We start from the raw sequence: 16,565 nt of genomic DNA on the forward strand, positions 1-16,565 counted from the left end.
CCCTGCGGCCCCGCCCGACGGCCCAGGGCGAGGCAGCGCGAACCACGGCTCCCAGCATGCACCGCAGATGGGACGGAGCCCGGAAACACCCGCGACTCACGTCCGGGGGCGGGTTCCGCCGCGGGACTACAGCTCCCATGATGCCGCGCGCAGTAGGCGGCCCGCCCCCCCACGGGGTCGCTGCAGGATGGAGAAGCGGGCAGAGAGCGCGAGCGGCTTCAGGAAGGTGCGCGGGGCGGGGCGCGGCGCGGCGCGGCGCGGGCTGTACCAGGTGCCCCGCGCTAACCAGCGGCCCGGGCCGGCGCTCTCGGGTCCAGCCTGGAGCGCGCCGCCGCCCGCCCCCTGTGGCGCAGCGGGCACGCGCTCTGTGAGCTGGCGCGCGCTTCCCGCGCTGTGCGGCAGGGGCCACCCCGCCCCGCCTCAAACCCCGCGCGGGCGGGCGCTGCCGTGGGAGGCTCCGTCTCCTCGTCCCCGGGAGCCCCGTCCCGCCTCCGCCCCGCTGCCGGCGACCCCCAGGCCCTCCCGCGCACGGCAGCGGCCGGTTTCCCCCCAACCGCCCCGCCCGTCCCTGCCGGGCTCGCGCTGCTCGACACCCGCCGGCTCTGGCACCAGGTGGGCACGGGCCGGAGTAGACGGTCAGCGCTTCTCTGGGGCCCCAGCCTGTGAACAGCAGCTCCAGATCCTCCACCTTCCGCCAGCTCCCACCCTGGCCCCCTTCACAAAGCCGTAGGCACGGCTGCGACTCTGAAACCTGAGGTCTCCTGCTTAGCCCTGTCCCCCCATCGTCGCCTCACAGAAGAGCCATTTCTGTTCTCCCTTCTGGTCAGTGGGCTGCTGTCCGCCCTGCCTTCATCTCACTCCCTTCGCTGCTCTCAGCAGCGATGCTCTATCGGCCAGTCAAGGCTGCTAGGTTGTGGCAGGCCTGGTAGGCTAGCACTAGGCCCGTGAGCTCTAGGTGTGGCTTCTTGTGCTGCACTGTGTAGTTTTGTTTTGACCTACCCACTGACTTTTCACTGGTGGTGATAGTCCTCCCTCCTTGTGGCTTCTGCAGGTCCTTCCTTCCTGCTGTCTTTGATCAATTCATTTCTGAGTTCAATCTTGTTTAATGTGTCTGTGCAGATGATATGCAAATCTCTTTCCCTGCCTCAACCTCATCAACTTCTTGCACCCCTTTAACTTTCTGTGCCAAAAACTGGTCATCAGATAGGATGCCCTACACCCAGAGTTATTGCCTAAGGTTTGGTGCCTGGTGTGTTCAGTCCTGGCCTGGTCTCCCAAAAGCAATCTGACAGAGCAGGGATCGTTTGAGGGAGATGGATAACTACAGCCTAGCCAAAACTTAGACTTTACAACAACTTTTAAGATTTACCTTAAACCTAACTGAAAAGATTGCATGGGAATTTCTAAATCCCCTGTAGTAGGTGCAAACCAACCATGGTAGCACTGAGAATCTGACATTGACTTAACTGACTCACAATGAAGAATAATGCAGAACTGTTTCCATGAAAGTAGCCTAAGGTGCAGATAAAGGGGAAAAGTGTTTAAGATTTTTATCAAGATGAAACCTCACAGATAGAAACCACAGCTTTGTGTCATTGGAAGCTGAGAATGGCAGATTTCAGAGACATGAAGCATTCATGTCGATTTAAGTTTTTACATCTTGCTGCCTGTTAGGAATAGGTTTCAGAGTAGCAGCCATGTTAATCTGTATTCGCAAAAAGAAAAGGAGTACTTGTGGCACCTTAGAAACTAACAAATTTATTTGAGCATAAGCTTTCGTGAGCTACAGCTCACTTCCACTGCATGCATCTGATGAAGTGAGCTGTAGCTCACGAAAGCTTATGCTCAAATTTGTTAGTCTCTAAGGTGCCACAAGTACTCCTTTTCTTTCTGTTAGGAATAGAAACACTTGAGGAGATGTGTGTGTAAGCAAATGTTTCCAACCACTGATTCTCATGTGCTGATCAGAAAAGGAAAGTCCTTCTCTCCAAAAACATAATGTGCAGAAATAAGGGATTTAAATATCTATCTATTTGTATTGTGGTAGCACCTAGAAGCCTAGACAAGGCCTGGGTCCTATCTGCTTGGTACTGTACAGATGCTTAGTGAGAGACAATCCCTTTTACACTTGAGCTTGCAACCTAAGTAGTAAACAAGACAAAGGGGTGGGAAGAAAAACACAGATAGAGACAAGTACTGCCTTAGAAGTGGCTGGGGGATTTCCTCCAATTGTGGGATAGGGGAGGACAGGACTGTTTATACAGTTTATGGCCAGGAAAGGCAGGAAAAGGAGCTTAATTTGTTTCTCACTCACCAGTTCTATATCATGTTCCCTTTTCATGCAGGAGACTGTGAACAAAATACTTCATCTCCACTTCAAAGATGACAAAACTCGAGGTACGTGCTTCTCCTGTACTCTCTCTGCAGAGAGCTAGATTCCTACTGAAAATTACCTAGCTGCCAATAGTACATAGTGTAGTTGTAGCTGTGTAGGGTGTTAGAGACACAAGGTGGGTGTGGTCATATCTTTTATTGGACCATCTTCTGTTGGTGAGAGAGACAAGATTTCAAGCCACACAGAGCTCTTCTGAAATTCAGGAATACCAGAGGTGACCAGGAAGCCACCCTGGCTCTGTGTTGGTTCTCGGTTTAAATGGGCAAACACTTGTTCCCTGGATGTACATGCTGTAGTGTTGGCAGTTTCTGCAAGGCAAACACTTGTTCCCTAGATGTACATGCTGTCTAAGGCAGAAGTTCTCCAACTGTGGTCTGCGAGCTCCATTCAGGTGGTCCGCGGATAGTTCCTTCTATAGTGACAGGTTTCAGAGTAACAGCTGTGTTAGTCTGTATTCGCAAAAAGAAAAGGAGTACTTGTGTGGCATCTTAGAGACTAGCCAATTTATTTGAGCATAAGCTTTCGTGACCTACAGCTCACTTCATCGGATGCATCCGATGAAGTGAGCTGTAGCTCACGAAAGCTTATGCTCAAATAAATTGGCTAGTCTCTAAGATGCCACACAAGTACTCCTTTTCTTTTTCCTTCTATGGTGTGCACTTACGAGAAAATGAAGGGCTGCCCGCACTGGTGTGGCTCCACTAATTAGGTGCCTGGACCCTGGAGAAGATGCACATGTAAGGTGAGGTGGTGGCCTTGAGGAAAGAGGGAGTAGGGGGAATTTGGGCCGTGCAAGACTGCGGCGCCAGAGAAAGAGGTGATTTTCTCCAGCTTCAGGGTTGCGGCTGCTGGGGAGAGAATTCCCTCCTTCCCAGCCCAGCTTGGGGGCTGCTGTGGTGGGGGGAGAGATTACTGATATTAAAATGAGTTGCGTGCTTTTATTTGTAGAACAAACACACATTTATTATTTAGTTTTTTATATAACACTTTTATCCAAAGCGCTTTACAATAGTTAGCTAACAGTACAAACAACATTTGGAAAGAGCATTAAGTGGTCCACCGAGACCCTCAGCAATTTTCAGGTGGTCCGTGGGAGGAAAAAAAAGTTTGAGAACCACTGGTCGAAGGCACTAATCTGGCCCCCATTGCCATAGAATCTGAGCAACTTTAATATATTTATCCTCAAGGTAGGGAAGTGCTGTTAGGGAATTAAGACCCAGAGAGACTAAGGGCTTGTCTACATGGGAACACTTAGGAAAATTAAGACTGACTAATGAAAGGTGTGAATTTAAAGTGCATTAGTTAAACTGGATTAAAGCCATAGAACCTTAGGCTTGGAAGGGACCGCAAGAGGTCATCTAATCCAGTCCACTGAACTCACAGCAGGACTAATCTATTATCTAGACCATCCCTGACAGGTGTTTGTCAAACCTGCTCTTAAAAATCTCCAATGGTAGAGATTCCACATCCTGCCTGGACAGCTTATTCCTTGACAGTTGAGAATTTTTTCCTAATGTCCAACCTAAACTGCCCGTGCTGCAATTTAAACCCATTACTTCTTGTCCTGTCCTCCTTGTAACAATCTTTTATGTACTTGAAAACTGTTATGTCCTTCTGTCTTCTCTTCTCTAGACTAAAGAAACCCAATTTTTTTCAATCTTCCCTCACAGGTTATATTTTCTAGACCTTTAATCAATTTTATTGCTCTTCTTTGGACTTTGTCTATATTTTCCAGAACTGGACACAATACTCCAGTTGAGGCCTAATCTGCGCAGAGTAAAATGGAAGAATTACTTCTCGTGTCTTGTTTACAGCACTCCTGCTAATACATCCTAGAATAATGTTTGCTTTTTTTGCAACAGTATTACACTGTTGACTCATGTTTAGCTTGTGATCCACTATGACAAGCTCTTTCTGCAGTACTCCTTCCTAGGCAGTCATTTTCCATTTTGTATGTATGCAACTGATTGTTCCTTCCTAAGTGGAGTACTTTGCATTTTTTCTTATTGAATTTCATCCTATTTTCTTCAGACCATTTCTCCAGTTTGTCCAGATCATTTTGAATTTTAATCCTGTCCTCCAAAGCACTTGCAACCCCTCCCAGCTTGCTATTGTCCACAAACTTTATAAGTGTTCTCTATGCCATTATCTAAATAATTTGATGAAGATATTGAACAGAACTGGACCCAGAACTGATCCCTGCGGGACCCCACTCAATATGCCCATCCAGCTTGACTGTGAACCACACATAACTACTCTGGGAATGGTTTTCCAAACCATTGTCTTTCTCACCAACAGAAGATGGCACCAACCTTATAGTAGCTCCATCTAGGTTGTATTTCCCTAGTTTGTTTATGAGAAAGTCATATGAGACAGTATCAAAGCCATAGGTATTAAAGTAAAGATATACCACATCTACCACTCCCCCTCCCCCCCCCCCATCCACAAAGTTTGTTACTCATCAACGAAAGCTATTAGGTTGGTTTGACATGATTTTTTCTTGACAAAGCCATGCTGACTGTTACTTATCACTTTATTATCTTCTAGGTGTTTGCAAATTGCTTGCTTGATTATTTGCTCTATTATTGTTTCAGGTACTGAAGTTAAGATGACTGGTCTGTAATTCCCCAAGTTGTCCTTATTTCCCTTTTCCAGTCCTCTGGAATCTCTCCTGTCTTCCATGACTTTTCAAAGATTAATTGCTAATGGCTCAGATACCTCCTCAGTCAGCTCCTTGAGTATTCTCTAGGATGTTTTTAATCAGGCCCTTGTAACTTGAAGACATCAAGTTGTCTAAGTAATTTGTAATTTGTTCTTTCCCTATTTTAGCCTTTGATTCTACCTCATTCTCACTGGCATTCACTATGTTAGACATCCAATTGCTACTAACCTTTGTGGTGAAAACAAAAAGTCATTTAACACTTCTGCCATTTCCACATTTTCTGTTATTTTTCTCCCCTCATTGAATAACAGGCCTACCCTGTCCTTGCTCTTCCTCTTGCTTCTAATGTATTTATAGAATGTTTTCTTGTTAATCTTTGTCTCTAGCTATAGTAGAACCTCAGAGTTACAAACACCTCAGGAATGAAGATTGACCGTAACTTTGAACAAAAGGTTACGGTGGCTCTTTCAAAACTTTACAACTGAACATTGACTTAATACAACTTTGAAACTTTACTATGCAGAATAAAAATGCTGCTTTTAGCCATCTTAATTTAAAATGAAACAACCAAATAGTTTCCTTACCTTGTCAAATCTTTTTTTAAACTTTCCCTTATTTTTGTAGTAGTTTACATTTAACACAGTACTGTACTTTTATTTTTTTTTCTCCGCTGCTGCCTGATTGATACTTCCAAATGTGGTGTGCGGTTGACTAGTCAGTTTGTAACTCTGAGGTTCTCCTGTAGTTTAATCTTGTTTTGTGCCTTGGCCTTTCTAATTTTGTCCTTATGTGCTTGTGTGTTTGTTTGTTTATATTCATCCTGTGTAATTTGACCTAGTTTCCACTTCTTGTTGGATTCGAGAAGCAGATCTTCAATGATCTGAAAAAGTCAGGGTGGTCTCTTACCATACTCTATCTTTCCTATGCGGTGGGATAGTTTGCTTTTGTGCCCTTAATAACGTCTCTTTGAAAACTTCCAACTCTCTTGAACTGTTTTTCCCCTTAGACTTGCTTCCCATGAGATCTTACCTACCAATTCCCTGACTTTGCTAAAGTCTGCCTTCTTAATCTGTTATCTTTATTGAGCTGTTCTCCCATTATCTTTGAGCTGTTCTCCCTCCTACCATTCATTAGAATCATGAAGTCTACCATTTCATGATCACTTTCACCTTTGCTGCCTTCTACTTTAAAATTCTCAACCAGTCCCTCCCTCTTTGTCAAAATTAACAGCCTCTCCCCTAGTAGCTTTCTCCATCTTCTGAACTAACAGATTGTCTCCAATACATTTCAAGAACTTGTTGGATAATCCGTGCCCTGCTGTGTTATTTTCCCAACAGATGTCTGGGTAGCTGAAGTCCCCCATCACCACCAAGTCCTGTGCGTTGGATGATTTTATGTGTTTTAAAAAAGCCTCATTCACCTCTTCTTCCTGGTTAGGTGGTCTGTAGTAGATCCTTACTATGACATCACCCTTCTTTTTTACCCCCTTCATCCTTACCCAGAGACTTTCAACAAGTCTGTCTCCTATTTCCATCTTAACCTTGGTCCAATGTGTACATTTTTAATATATAAGGCAACACCACCTCCCTTTTTTCCCCTGCCTGTCCTTCCTGAGCAAGCTGTACCCTTCTATACCCATACTGTATTCCAGCCATGCGTATAGTCCCACTACTGTGATGCCAAGTATGTCATAGTTCTGTTTATTAACTAGCCTTTCAATTTCTTCCTGCTTATTTCCCATACTTCTCACATTAGTATACAGACATCTAAGATACTGATTTGATTTCCCCCTTATGTTCTCTTGTCTGTCTCTTATCCCTGTTATGACAGCCCATGCTCACCCCCAGATTCTGACCTTTCTCCCAAGTCTTCGTGTTTTGGACTTACCTGTGGGCTTTTATCACCCGCCCCCATCAAACCTAGTTTAAAGCCCTCCTCATGAGGTTAGCCAGTCTGTATCCAAAGATGCTTTTCCCCCTCCTCATTAGATGGACCCCTTCTCTGCTTAGCAGATGACAGAATGTAGTTTAGCAGTCCTTCTTTCCAGAACAGCATCCAGTGGTCAAGGAAGTCGAAGCCCTCCTGGCGACACCATCTTCGCAGCCAGGCATTCATTTCTAGGATGGATCTGTCTCTGCCTAGGCCCCTACCCTTGACCAGAAGGATCGAAGAGAACAGCACCTGTGCTCCCAACTCCTTCACCCTTCTCCCAGAGCCCTGTAGTCCACTTCTGGTCTGCTCAGGGTCATACCTCGCAGTATCATTAGTGCCCACATGAATGAGTAGCAGGGGGTAGTAGTCAGAGGGCCAGATGATCCTCAACAATCGTTCCATAATGTCTCAGATACAGGCCCCTGGCAGGCAGCATGCCTCCTGGGATGTCATGTCAGGCCAACAGATTGGCGCCTCTGTCCCCCTCAGAAGAGAGTCACCAACCACCACTAAACTACATTTCTTCCTGGGAGCGGTGGCTGGGATCCTACCAGCCTTAGGGGTGCACGGCTTCTCCTCCTCCTCCAGGGTTGATTCCTCATGGCTCTTGGCAGAGCAGCATAACGGTTCTTCATCGCTATGGTGGGTGGGTGGAGCACGGCCTGCTGCCAGAAGTAACTAGCAGCCAGTGTGCTCCCTGTGACAGCCATGTCCTTCTTCCCTGGTGGCATGACAGCAGTCGTAAAATATCAAGGTTGGAAGGGACCTCAGGAGGTCATCTAGTCTCACCCCCTGCTCAAAGCAGGACCAACCCCAACTAAATCATCCCAGCCAGGGCTTTGTCAAGCCTGACCTTAAAATCCTCTAAGGAAGGAGATTCCACCACCTCCCTACGTAACCCATTCCAGTGCTTTACCACCCTCCTAGTGAAAAAGTTTTTCCAAATATCCAACCTAAACCTCCCCCACTGCAACTTGAGACCATTACTCCTTGTTCTGTCATCTGCTACCACTGAGAACTGTGCAGATCCATCCTCTTTGGAACCCCCTTTCGGGTACTTGAAAGCAGCTATCAAATCCGCCCATATTCTTCTCTTCTGCAGACTAAATAATCCCAGTTCCCTCGGCCTCATAAGTCATGCTCCAGCCCCCTAATCATTTTCGTTGCCCTCTGCTGGACTCTTTCCAATATTTCCACATCCTTGTAGTGTGGGGCCCAAAACTGGACACAGTACTCCAGCTGAGGTCTCAGCAATGCCGAATAGAGGGGAATTATCATGTCCCTCGATCTGCTGGCAATGCTCCTATTTATACAGCCCAAAATGCCGTTTGCCTTCTTGGCAACAAGGGCACACTCTAGTCCTCTCTAGCTGGATAGTTTCCTCAGCCTTTGACATCTCTGTATGAATACTCTCAATGTATTCCTCGTGGGCACGGATGCTCCTCAGGCTAGCCACCTCTTTCTGTAGCTCTACCTGCTTCCTGAAAGATACCACCAGCAGTTACCTTTCCCACTGGATAGTCCCTCTCCAGCCTGGCTTTCTGAGAGTGGGAAATGCAAGCACAGTGTCCGCAAACCCACACCATATGTGAATACTCAGTCAGAATTAAAGTGGTTTAGTTTAATTCACTCAAGGGATTTGCCCAGGGGCAGATGGGAAGTTTGTGGTGGAGCAGGGACTTGAACCCAGGCCTTAAGTTCTAGGCTAATTCCCTAAGCTTGTGCCCATCCTGCCTCCTTCTGTAGCACGTCTTCTGATAACGCCACTTTCCTTTTCCCCTAGTCAGCAGTGATGCTTTGCTGCTAATGGCAGAAATGCTGAACGTATTTGTTCGAGGTAAGTGCTTAGGAGCTGCCCTTTTATTCTCAATACTTGTGGTCGTAGATTTGGGTCAATTAGAAAAGTTGTGGCAGTTCTGGCAAGGCACTTTGCTTGTGCTTTGATGGAGCTTTTCTAAAACTTGCCTCCAGGAAAGGCAATCTTCCATAGAGCTGCTCTTCCTTGGGGTAGTCGGGTTAGCATATCCAGGCTTCTGTGGCAGGACAGTGTAAAGAAACGAGCCTGTTCTGTCAAGTTGCAGGGACCTCACTGCTAGGTTATTATACCTACTCTACCTGTGGAATGGCTTTCTGCTTGTTAGGTGCCACTCCCTAGTGCAACAGCACAAGCCAGTGTGAGTGAAGAGTGGTGAATGGAGAGGAGCCAGCTATCTTCTCAGCTGTGGTTCTATAATGCCATGAAAGACTCCATTTTACATAAGACTGGGATGCTAAAACCAAGAGGGATCTTGAGAAAGTGCTTCCCTTTTACCCTGTGGTTCTGTAACTGCACCCTAAAATCCAGCCCTGTTAGCTTAGGACTTCCCTTTCCACACCTACTTGTGATGTGAGCCTTATCTTGCATGTGTGTCACAGAAGCTGCAGCCCGCGGAGCACGGCAGGCTCAGGCAGAGGACCTGGACAGGGTGGATATCGAACACGTGGAGAAAGTGCTGCCACAGCTGGTATGTAAAGTGCAGTCCCGCTTTCCCAGCTCACAGGAAAAGGATGTGGGCACAGGCCTCTTAATCCCCTTCCTTCAGGGGGATGTTTGACTAGTTAGTAATATCCTTACACCGCTGCTGGGGACCCCACAGATGTGTTAATGACTAGCTTGGAACTGCCTCTTACTGTTATGAGAACTAAAGCAACTGCTGCTTTCTTCTTACAGCTTCTGGATTTTTAGAGGCCTGATCAAGCAGAAAGGGATGCATCAGCTGCTAAGAGGAGAAAGTCCTGATCTGGGAGTTAATCTGATACTGAACGTCTGGACTGGCATCCTGTTTAGCTACGGGGATGGGCACTGTTGTTGCTTCACTATGCCCTTGCCATCTTGCTGCAGTAACTGCTGCTTCCTCACCCCTCTCATCTGAGCAGAGCAAGCTCTCAGCAACTGCAGAGTAAGATGCCATTCTCATTTTGATTGTTGTAGACCAAATGACTATAGCAGGGCATCTTGCCCTCAAAAGCTGGGTCCCATCCTGCTCCTGCAGTAGCAGTTTACAGCCCAGAATGAATAGCATGGCCAGAGCACTGCTACTTTCTCTGCCAGAGAAACAGGTGCCAGCCTGTGTGGAAAGAGTGAGTGGCTGGAAACCTTCCTCTAGCTGTGGGTTCTCATCACCTCAGGAGGCTGCTGTGGCAGGAGTTTAAAGTCCAATTCCATGGCTGTCTGAGTAGTTTAAACAGGAGCTCAGCTGAAGGGATGTGCCAAAAGCAGGTACCTGATTTTTATTTTCTAAATAAACAGTGCCTCTCCCCCAATACTTTCCAGCATTCCTCCAGGGCAGTGACATCAAAGAGTGCTTAGAACCTTTTAACTGTTTGATATTCTTCTCAGAAGCTGCTTCCCTCTGCTATAAATTTGTTCTCACAAAGAAACATCAATAAATCAAAAATAAGTCTCCCTGGCTCAGGCTTTTCACTGCAATTAATCATCGAAAGTCAAGTTGCTTCAAAGACTTGCTCAGCTTCCCCCACCCTCTTCTCTAAATCTTCACAGGCCGAAAGGAAAACTCTTAAAAAGGGACAGAATAACAAACAGCATGTGTGAGAATCCCACATCATGGGACAGCATGTCCCCTTTGCCAGCAGGGGAGAGGGAAGCTGTGAAATAAGAAACCTTACACATGTAGGCAGGACCTACACTGCTGAACCTGGCTTTGTTGGGGAATATTAGGCTTGCTGCTGCAGAAGCAGCTGACACCAACATGTCTGAGAACTAGCTTTCCAGTTGCTTATTGTCTCTTCTTTGTGGGGTCCTTTGTGAAAAGTGGTAGAGATTTCCCAGCTGCCCTGGGTAGCAGGCAAGGAGTGGATGAGCCGGTAGCACTGCTCTCTCCCTTTCAGGCTATGACCACTGGTGATATGAAGGGGGAAGCTTTTGTTGCCTTGTTTGTGTGTTGATCAAGGTCTGCAGATCACAGTTCTACAAGCACCAGGCAGTTTGAGGCTTTATGAAAAGATTACTAGTAGAGGTCAGATCAAATGATGCTTATCTAAGTCATCAGATGCTAAGTAATTCATGCATGACTCAGGTACTGAGCATTGGGAACAAGGACTTCTCATTGTGATTGCCCTGCTGGAAAGCCTGCAGTTGTCAGTGTGTAAGATTGTCTCAGGGTCCAGCTGTTCTTTTCCAGAGAGCACTTACCTTGCCCACCTGTTGCTTTTCTTGCTCCTTCTATAGAAACTGCATGTTAAAGATCCAGCAAGGGTACCCTGTGATGTCAATTCCATGAGCCAGCAAGAAACAGACAGCTGTTCTATAAGTCTACTTCCTTGGGTGAAAGAGGCTAAAGATAACTGCAGAAGTGGAGGTGTGTAACTGGTGGCTGTCAGCATTAACCAACGGCTCCATGAACAGAGGGTTGGTTTATTTGGTAACTGTTGAACGGGACAGCCTTTCACCATCTCACTGATGAGGTACAGTTTGCACAGGGCACAGTCTATTCAGCAGACAAGCTTAGGCAGAGAAGAATTAACTGAATGAGGTAATGTGCATAATTAGCAGTATCAACCCAGAAGTTGAATGCCACCTGCTTCCCAGTGGCACAGCCCATTAGTCACAGTGTAATTGGAGAAGCAAGAGTTATCTTGATTTTAAAATGATTAGAAAGTTCACTTTGGGAATCCAATTAAACCCAGCACTGCTCCTGTGGCTGTTGCTCACCTGCAGTTAAACAGAAATTGTGCCAGGACTTTAGTGTCTCTAAACTTGGTAAAGCAGCAGTTAAACTTCTTCTCTGAAGCACACACACACCATACCCCAGATTAGGCTAGCAGCTGTAGCCTCTCACCCCATCAGTTATTAACCCAGACACTGCCCCAAGACCAGCTCATTATTGCTGGTAGAAGGGGAAAATAGAGAAACCTTTAGTATTTCAATAGGAATATACAGAACACTATTACAGAGCAAAGTATCCTATCAAAGCACTTTCTAACTAGCAGTAAGGCATGTCTCAGGGAATTGCTGCCACATGCAAGCCCTGTAGTAGCATTTCATCATGACTGTAGTATCTAGAAGAGATAAAGGAGGATCAGTGAAATCACAAGGGACAAGCGGTGATAGGAGCTCCTATCAGCCAAGCTTCTGTTATCCATTCTACTGGTGGATGGGTCAAGCAACATTGGCTCATACATGCTACCCATACAGAAATAGCATGCAGTAGCTTCCTGGTCCCAAATGTGTGTGTCATGTGAAGCAGCTCTGTCCCTCAGCCCATCTCACAGTACACACAGTATATTGATTAAGATGGACTATTCCACAAGGAAATGTGAAAGAGCAACTCCCAGCCATCAGCACAGTCCTAGAGGAAACAGCAAAGCAGAAGCAGCTCTAGGATAGGGCACAGTTGGAAGGAAACTCACCAAGCACCTGGACAGAAAAGATGGATTCTATTATTAAACTCTTCCATCCCAGGGTTAATCCCAAAGTAACAATCTTAGAATTAAGTTTAGATTAATCCTTTTCATCCCAGTGGAATCTTGCTGTAGTTTCTCACTTGTGCAACTACTCACATGCCTGGGTGAGCGGTTATTTTCTATGAGAACATTTACTATTTAGAGCAGCAAATAGTCAATTCCCCAGTGCCAGAGGCTGCAGCACACACATCCCATCTGTTCATGTTTGGGTATCACGTAAGAAATCAATCTTCTCTCCCTTACAGCCTGCTCCCTCAGCTTTGAGTTTCCTTTTTCCTCTTCTACCTTTCTTTCATTGCTCCCCCTCCCTCTGATGTTCATCAAAGCATTTGGGAGCATGTGGAAGTAATTAGACCTGAAGGGAAATGTTGGCCAGTCTGGGAGACAATGACAAGTGCCAGGAACTCTGGGTGCCCCTTTCAGCCACTTTGAAGTTCATTCAGATGGTACAAAACTCAGTTTTGCTTTGTTGGGGGAAAAAAAAAAGGTGGGGGGGATGTCAGGCCCAGTGAATAGGGAGCAGGTTCCTGTGAACTGATAAAGAAACAGAACAGTGGGGAAGAAACACATTATCAAAGACCCCGACAAAAAGGCTGCCTGTGGCCACTCTGCTTTATTACATCTACAAATTGTGCAGAGACACACATCGTTCAAGGAAAAAAGTCTGTTCAGGGAAAACAAATGGTGAGAATTATTACCATAACATAGTAACTCTGTCCAACTGGAATTACTGGACTATGAAAAAAAACTTCAAATAAAATACAGCAGCCTGGATATTGTGGCACTACAGACCTCATCTCTATGGCAGGCACATTTCTAAACCTTAACTCACATCCCAACACTGCATATGGGTGAGGCAGAGCATCGTTCCTTACTGTACCCATACTGCAAACACACAGCAAGTCCACTGCAGGCAACATCAAAGCCAAATAAATCAGCAGATGGAGAGTCAAATGAAGAGACCTTTCACTGGATTTTTGCTCTCATTAGAGGAGTAGTTAATTATGTGTAATGGAAATAAAACAGCTTAGTCCAGAGGCATATTCTATAGGCATGTCATTAATAGATACCTGCATTTTTCGTTAACAAGACTCCACCAGTGGAAAACAGACAAGTACAATGAACAAGGAAGTTTTCAACAAAAGCCACTCAGTAAATTGTGAGTTATCTAAACGCTCCTGCAGGACTACCAGCAGCAAGTAGCCACTGCCACACCATAGGGACCAGCCCAGTTCTGGGCAACACTTTACAGCTGTAGGTGAAATTATGAAGCTGATTCCAGCACTAAGATCTTGTTCCAGGCAGCAGAGCAGCCACGCTGCTTCAGGTAACCTCTGAAGACAGAAATTAGAAGGCTTGAGTGTCAAACACCTATAGAAGCAAAGTCAGCAGTCAAGGGATGGCTAGGAAGAATTCTCTCTACCTGCTCCTTTCAGATTACATGCATGCAGTTTCTCCTTCTGGCCCTGCTTCTCTTGCCAGGCAAATGGTCTTACAACACATAGGGCTTTGTCTGCTCACAACAAGATAGAAGTAGCAACATAAAACAGCTATTCTATTTTATTTTTTTAAGAAATAATCATGTTGTTCAGGTCTCTCCAGGACCACCAATGGTTTATTACAAACTTTGTAGCAGTTCAAATGGAAAGAAGTGCAATTGATTCTGCTGCTTCTCAGTCCAGCCAAGTAGTCTTGCATGCCCAGCACCTGGGATGTTTCATCTCTTCCCAGCTGTAAGAAGAAAACATAAGGACGGGCTTATAGCTCTTATTGGAATCCTGTTAGAGAGAAAGGGTGAGGGCTGCTTTTCCAAACCCTACCAGGGTCACAGGGGCTTGTCCTACATACTCGCCCAATCATGTAACGACCTAGCTGAGGCCCTGAACACACTGGGCTCCCCGCTCCAGCTGTACCCAGGCAGTATAATTATAGCACTTTAGCTCAGAGCTTGGTAAGAACTGAATAGGGGAGCCTACAACAACTGTGTGACTTCCAGGGCAGATATGGCTACCCCTCCACTGCCAGACACACTGCTATCCACTCCTACTTGGCTGCTCACAGCCCTCTCAACACTGCAGATCTCTGGCAGGCAGGACAGGTGATTAACATCTTCACTTCTTGCACTACAGACTTTAACCAAATACTCCCCATAGGGCAGAGAAAGGTTCTTTACCCAGCATGGGAATGCATCATGCATATACTGCTTCTGAAGACTCCCATGTACCCTGCATCAAAATCCCAGCGTCATTCTAAAGCAGTTCAGCCATATGGGGGCAAATGGACTAAACCACAGATTTGATATTTCCAGTTACTTGATGCCCTACTTTAAGTTTGCTGGAGCACCTGCCAGAATCAAATGATAAAATTTTGATTTCAAACTCAGATCTCAGCCAGAGATTTTAGCTCTGCTTTGGGGTTTTTTGGAAGGAGAGGAGAGGAGGGGGTTGGTTACAAAAATGTTAGATGGTCTTTTTGAACTTTGCTGACCCATTTTGTGTGAGCATAATTCAAGAACCTCTCTTCCAATTCACATCATGTCCCAGATCTAACCTACCATTTTGACACAGAGATTGATACTATGGATTGTGATAGAAACTCAGTTGCAATCTTAATTACAGAGCGATTGCCACCACTCCATAGCAATAAGCACCAACAATGAAGTATTAATGATAGAATTTTAGCAAGACTGCACAATCAAGACAAAGGGGATGGTTCTGAGATCAACTGTGCCAGCACATGGAAACAACCCAAATAGCTTTTACAGAGGTTCGGGGCCTTTTCTTATCGCAATTGGGACATCAGATCCACATCATGCCCATCAGCAATTAAACTGAATAGTTCTGGGATCACAAGTCATGGCAGTTGATTCCTGCAGTGAGGCTCTGCAGAGGCAGCTTCCACAGAGCAGGAAGGGAAAGCTCTCCCTCTGATCCCAGATGATACCTGGCAGCTTCAGCCACTTTGGTACTTTTTCAGGGGGGCTTCTCACTGGCTGTGAAGCTTCAGAGGCTCTTGCTGGTTCTGGGTTCTCTGCAGTTCTTTTCCCATCTGTCTCCTCTAGCCCAACTGGGGGTGGAACAGCTGTTTCTGAAGCTGGCGGAGCACAAGGGACTAGAGATTTGGACAAGCCTCTGAGAAGAGAAACAAGAAAGCAGAATGAAAGCAAGATTTTCACACTGGTTTCCACATACCCCAGCCCAGTGATTCATCAGGCCCAGGCCTCAAAAGGTTAATCTTCACCCCAGAAGCAAAGGCTTTAGGGCACATACCAGTCTGTAAGCAGATCTTCCAGCTCCTGCCAGATTTAGCAACAGACATGCCTCTCCATTTGAGCAGGATTCACCAAGCTGCAAAGTTGTAAATGAGCCTGAGAGCAGGGGAGTTTTTTTCTGGTGCCTGTAGGTTCTGCTCCTCTCCAGCAGGAGAGGTGTTGATTCCACCCTTCCCTTCCCACAAATGCCCACTCACATTAAGTAGCTTCGCTCACAGTCCCTACCTAGCTACTAGCAAGTCAGCTGTGGAAAGGGACACTGTGGACTCCAGCAGTTCTGGTCTCAAGTAACAATCTGTAAAACAAACCCAAACACATACATTTGTTAAGATAGTATCATCAGCCAGCCTGTAGACACTGTTACTGCAGCACCTCAGAACCACATAGCTCCAGCTAATCCCCCTTTGTGTGCTTCAGTGAGTTTCTGCTTTTTCCCAATACAATAGCCAACATTGTTAGCCACTGGGTGATAGTGACCCTCTCAAGGGATGCTGATTCCCGCCGAACTTCAATGTTCTGATTATTCTTTGCCATTTCTAATCCATCCCTCAAAACTTGTGGTTTTCAGGCACTTGATCTCTGCATCTCAGAGGTTATGTTCTCTGGACCCAGAACTCCCTTTACACCTCTGAGAGAAGCAAACACAAATATTAACAGCACTACAACTATGCCAGAGAATCAGAGACTGTCCATCTCCACAGGAAGTCACAACAGGTTGGTCCCTACAGTACAATTTCTTGTTCTTTGTCTTGTTTAATTTTAAAGCAATGGGATTTCCACACTTCCTTCAGAGACCACCACTCCATGTTTGTCTACTGTGCCTACTCCATAGCCTAAAAATC

General features: G+C 46.0%; 2 protein-coding genes across 6 annotated transcripts in view; one reads left to right on the top strand and one right to left on the bottom strand.

Moving 5' to 3' along the window:
• Nucleotides 1–41: 41 nt before the first annotated feature.
• CENPX (centromere protein X) lies at nt 42–10,432 on the top strand. The gene is given in 6 exon segments (XM_048818150.2): nt 42–165; nt 168–226; nt 2,346–2,397; nt 8,773–8,826; nt 9,405–9,493; nt 9,700–10,432. Coding segments are annotated over 6 exon segments (378 nt in total). The 5' UTR covers nt 42–56; the 3' UTR covers nt 9,715–10,432.
• A 2,614-nt stretch (nt 10,433–13,046) lies between these two features.
• Nucleotides 13,047–16,565, bottom strand: part of ASPSCR1 (ASPSCR1 tether for SLC2A4, UBX domain containing) — an 87,627-nt gene continuing 84,108 nt past the window's right edge. For 4 of the 5 annotated variants that reach the window (XM_048818143.2, XM_048818141.2, XM_048818142.2 and 1 more), the window contains 3 exons: nt 15,949–16,018; nt 15,396–15,583; nt 13,047–14,183 (listed from right to left, as the gene is read on the bottom strand). In XM_048818143.2, the coding sequence (XP_048674100.2) occupies nt 14,170–14,183; nt 15,396–15,583; nt 15,949–16,018 (272 nt within the window). In that variant the 3' untranslated portion in view covers nt 13,047–14,169. Of the gene's footprint in view, nt 14,184–15,395; nt 15,584–15,942; nt 16,019–16,565 lie in introns of those variants that run through there. The other variant, XM_048818149.2, reaches the window with a different exon arrangement.

The sequence above is a fragment of the Caretta caretta genome, chromosome 14, assembly GCF_965140235.1.
Source record: "Caretta caretta isolate rCarCar2 chromosome 14, rCarCar1.hap1, whole genome shotgun sequence".
Classification (NCBI taxonomy): Eukaryota; Metazoa; Chordata; order Testudines; family Cheloniidae; genus Caretta; species Caretta caretta.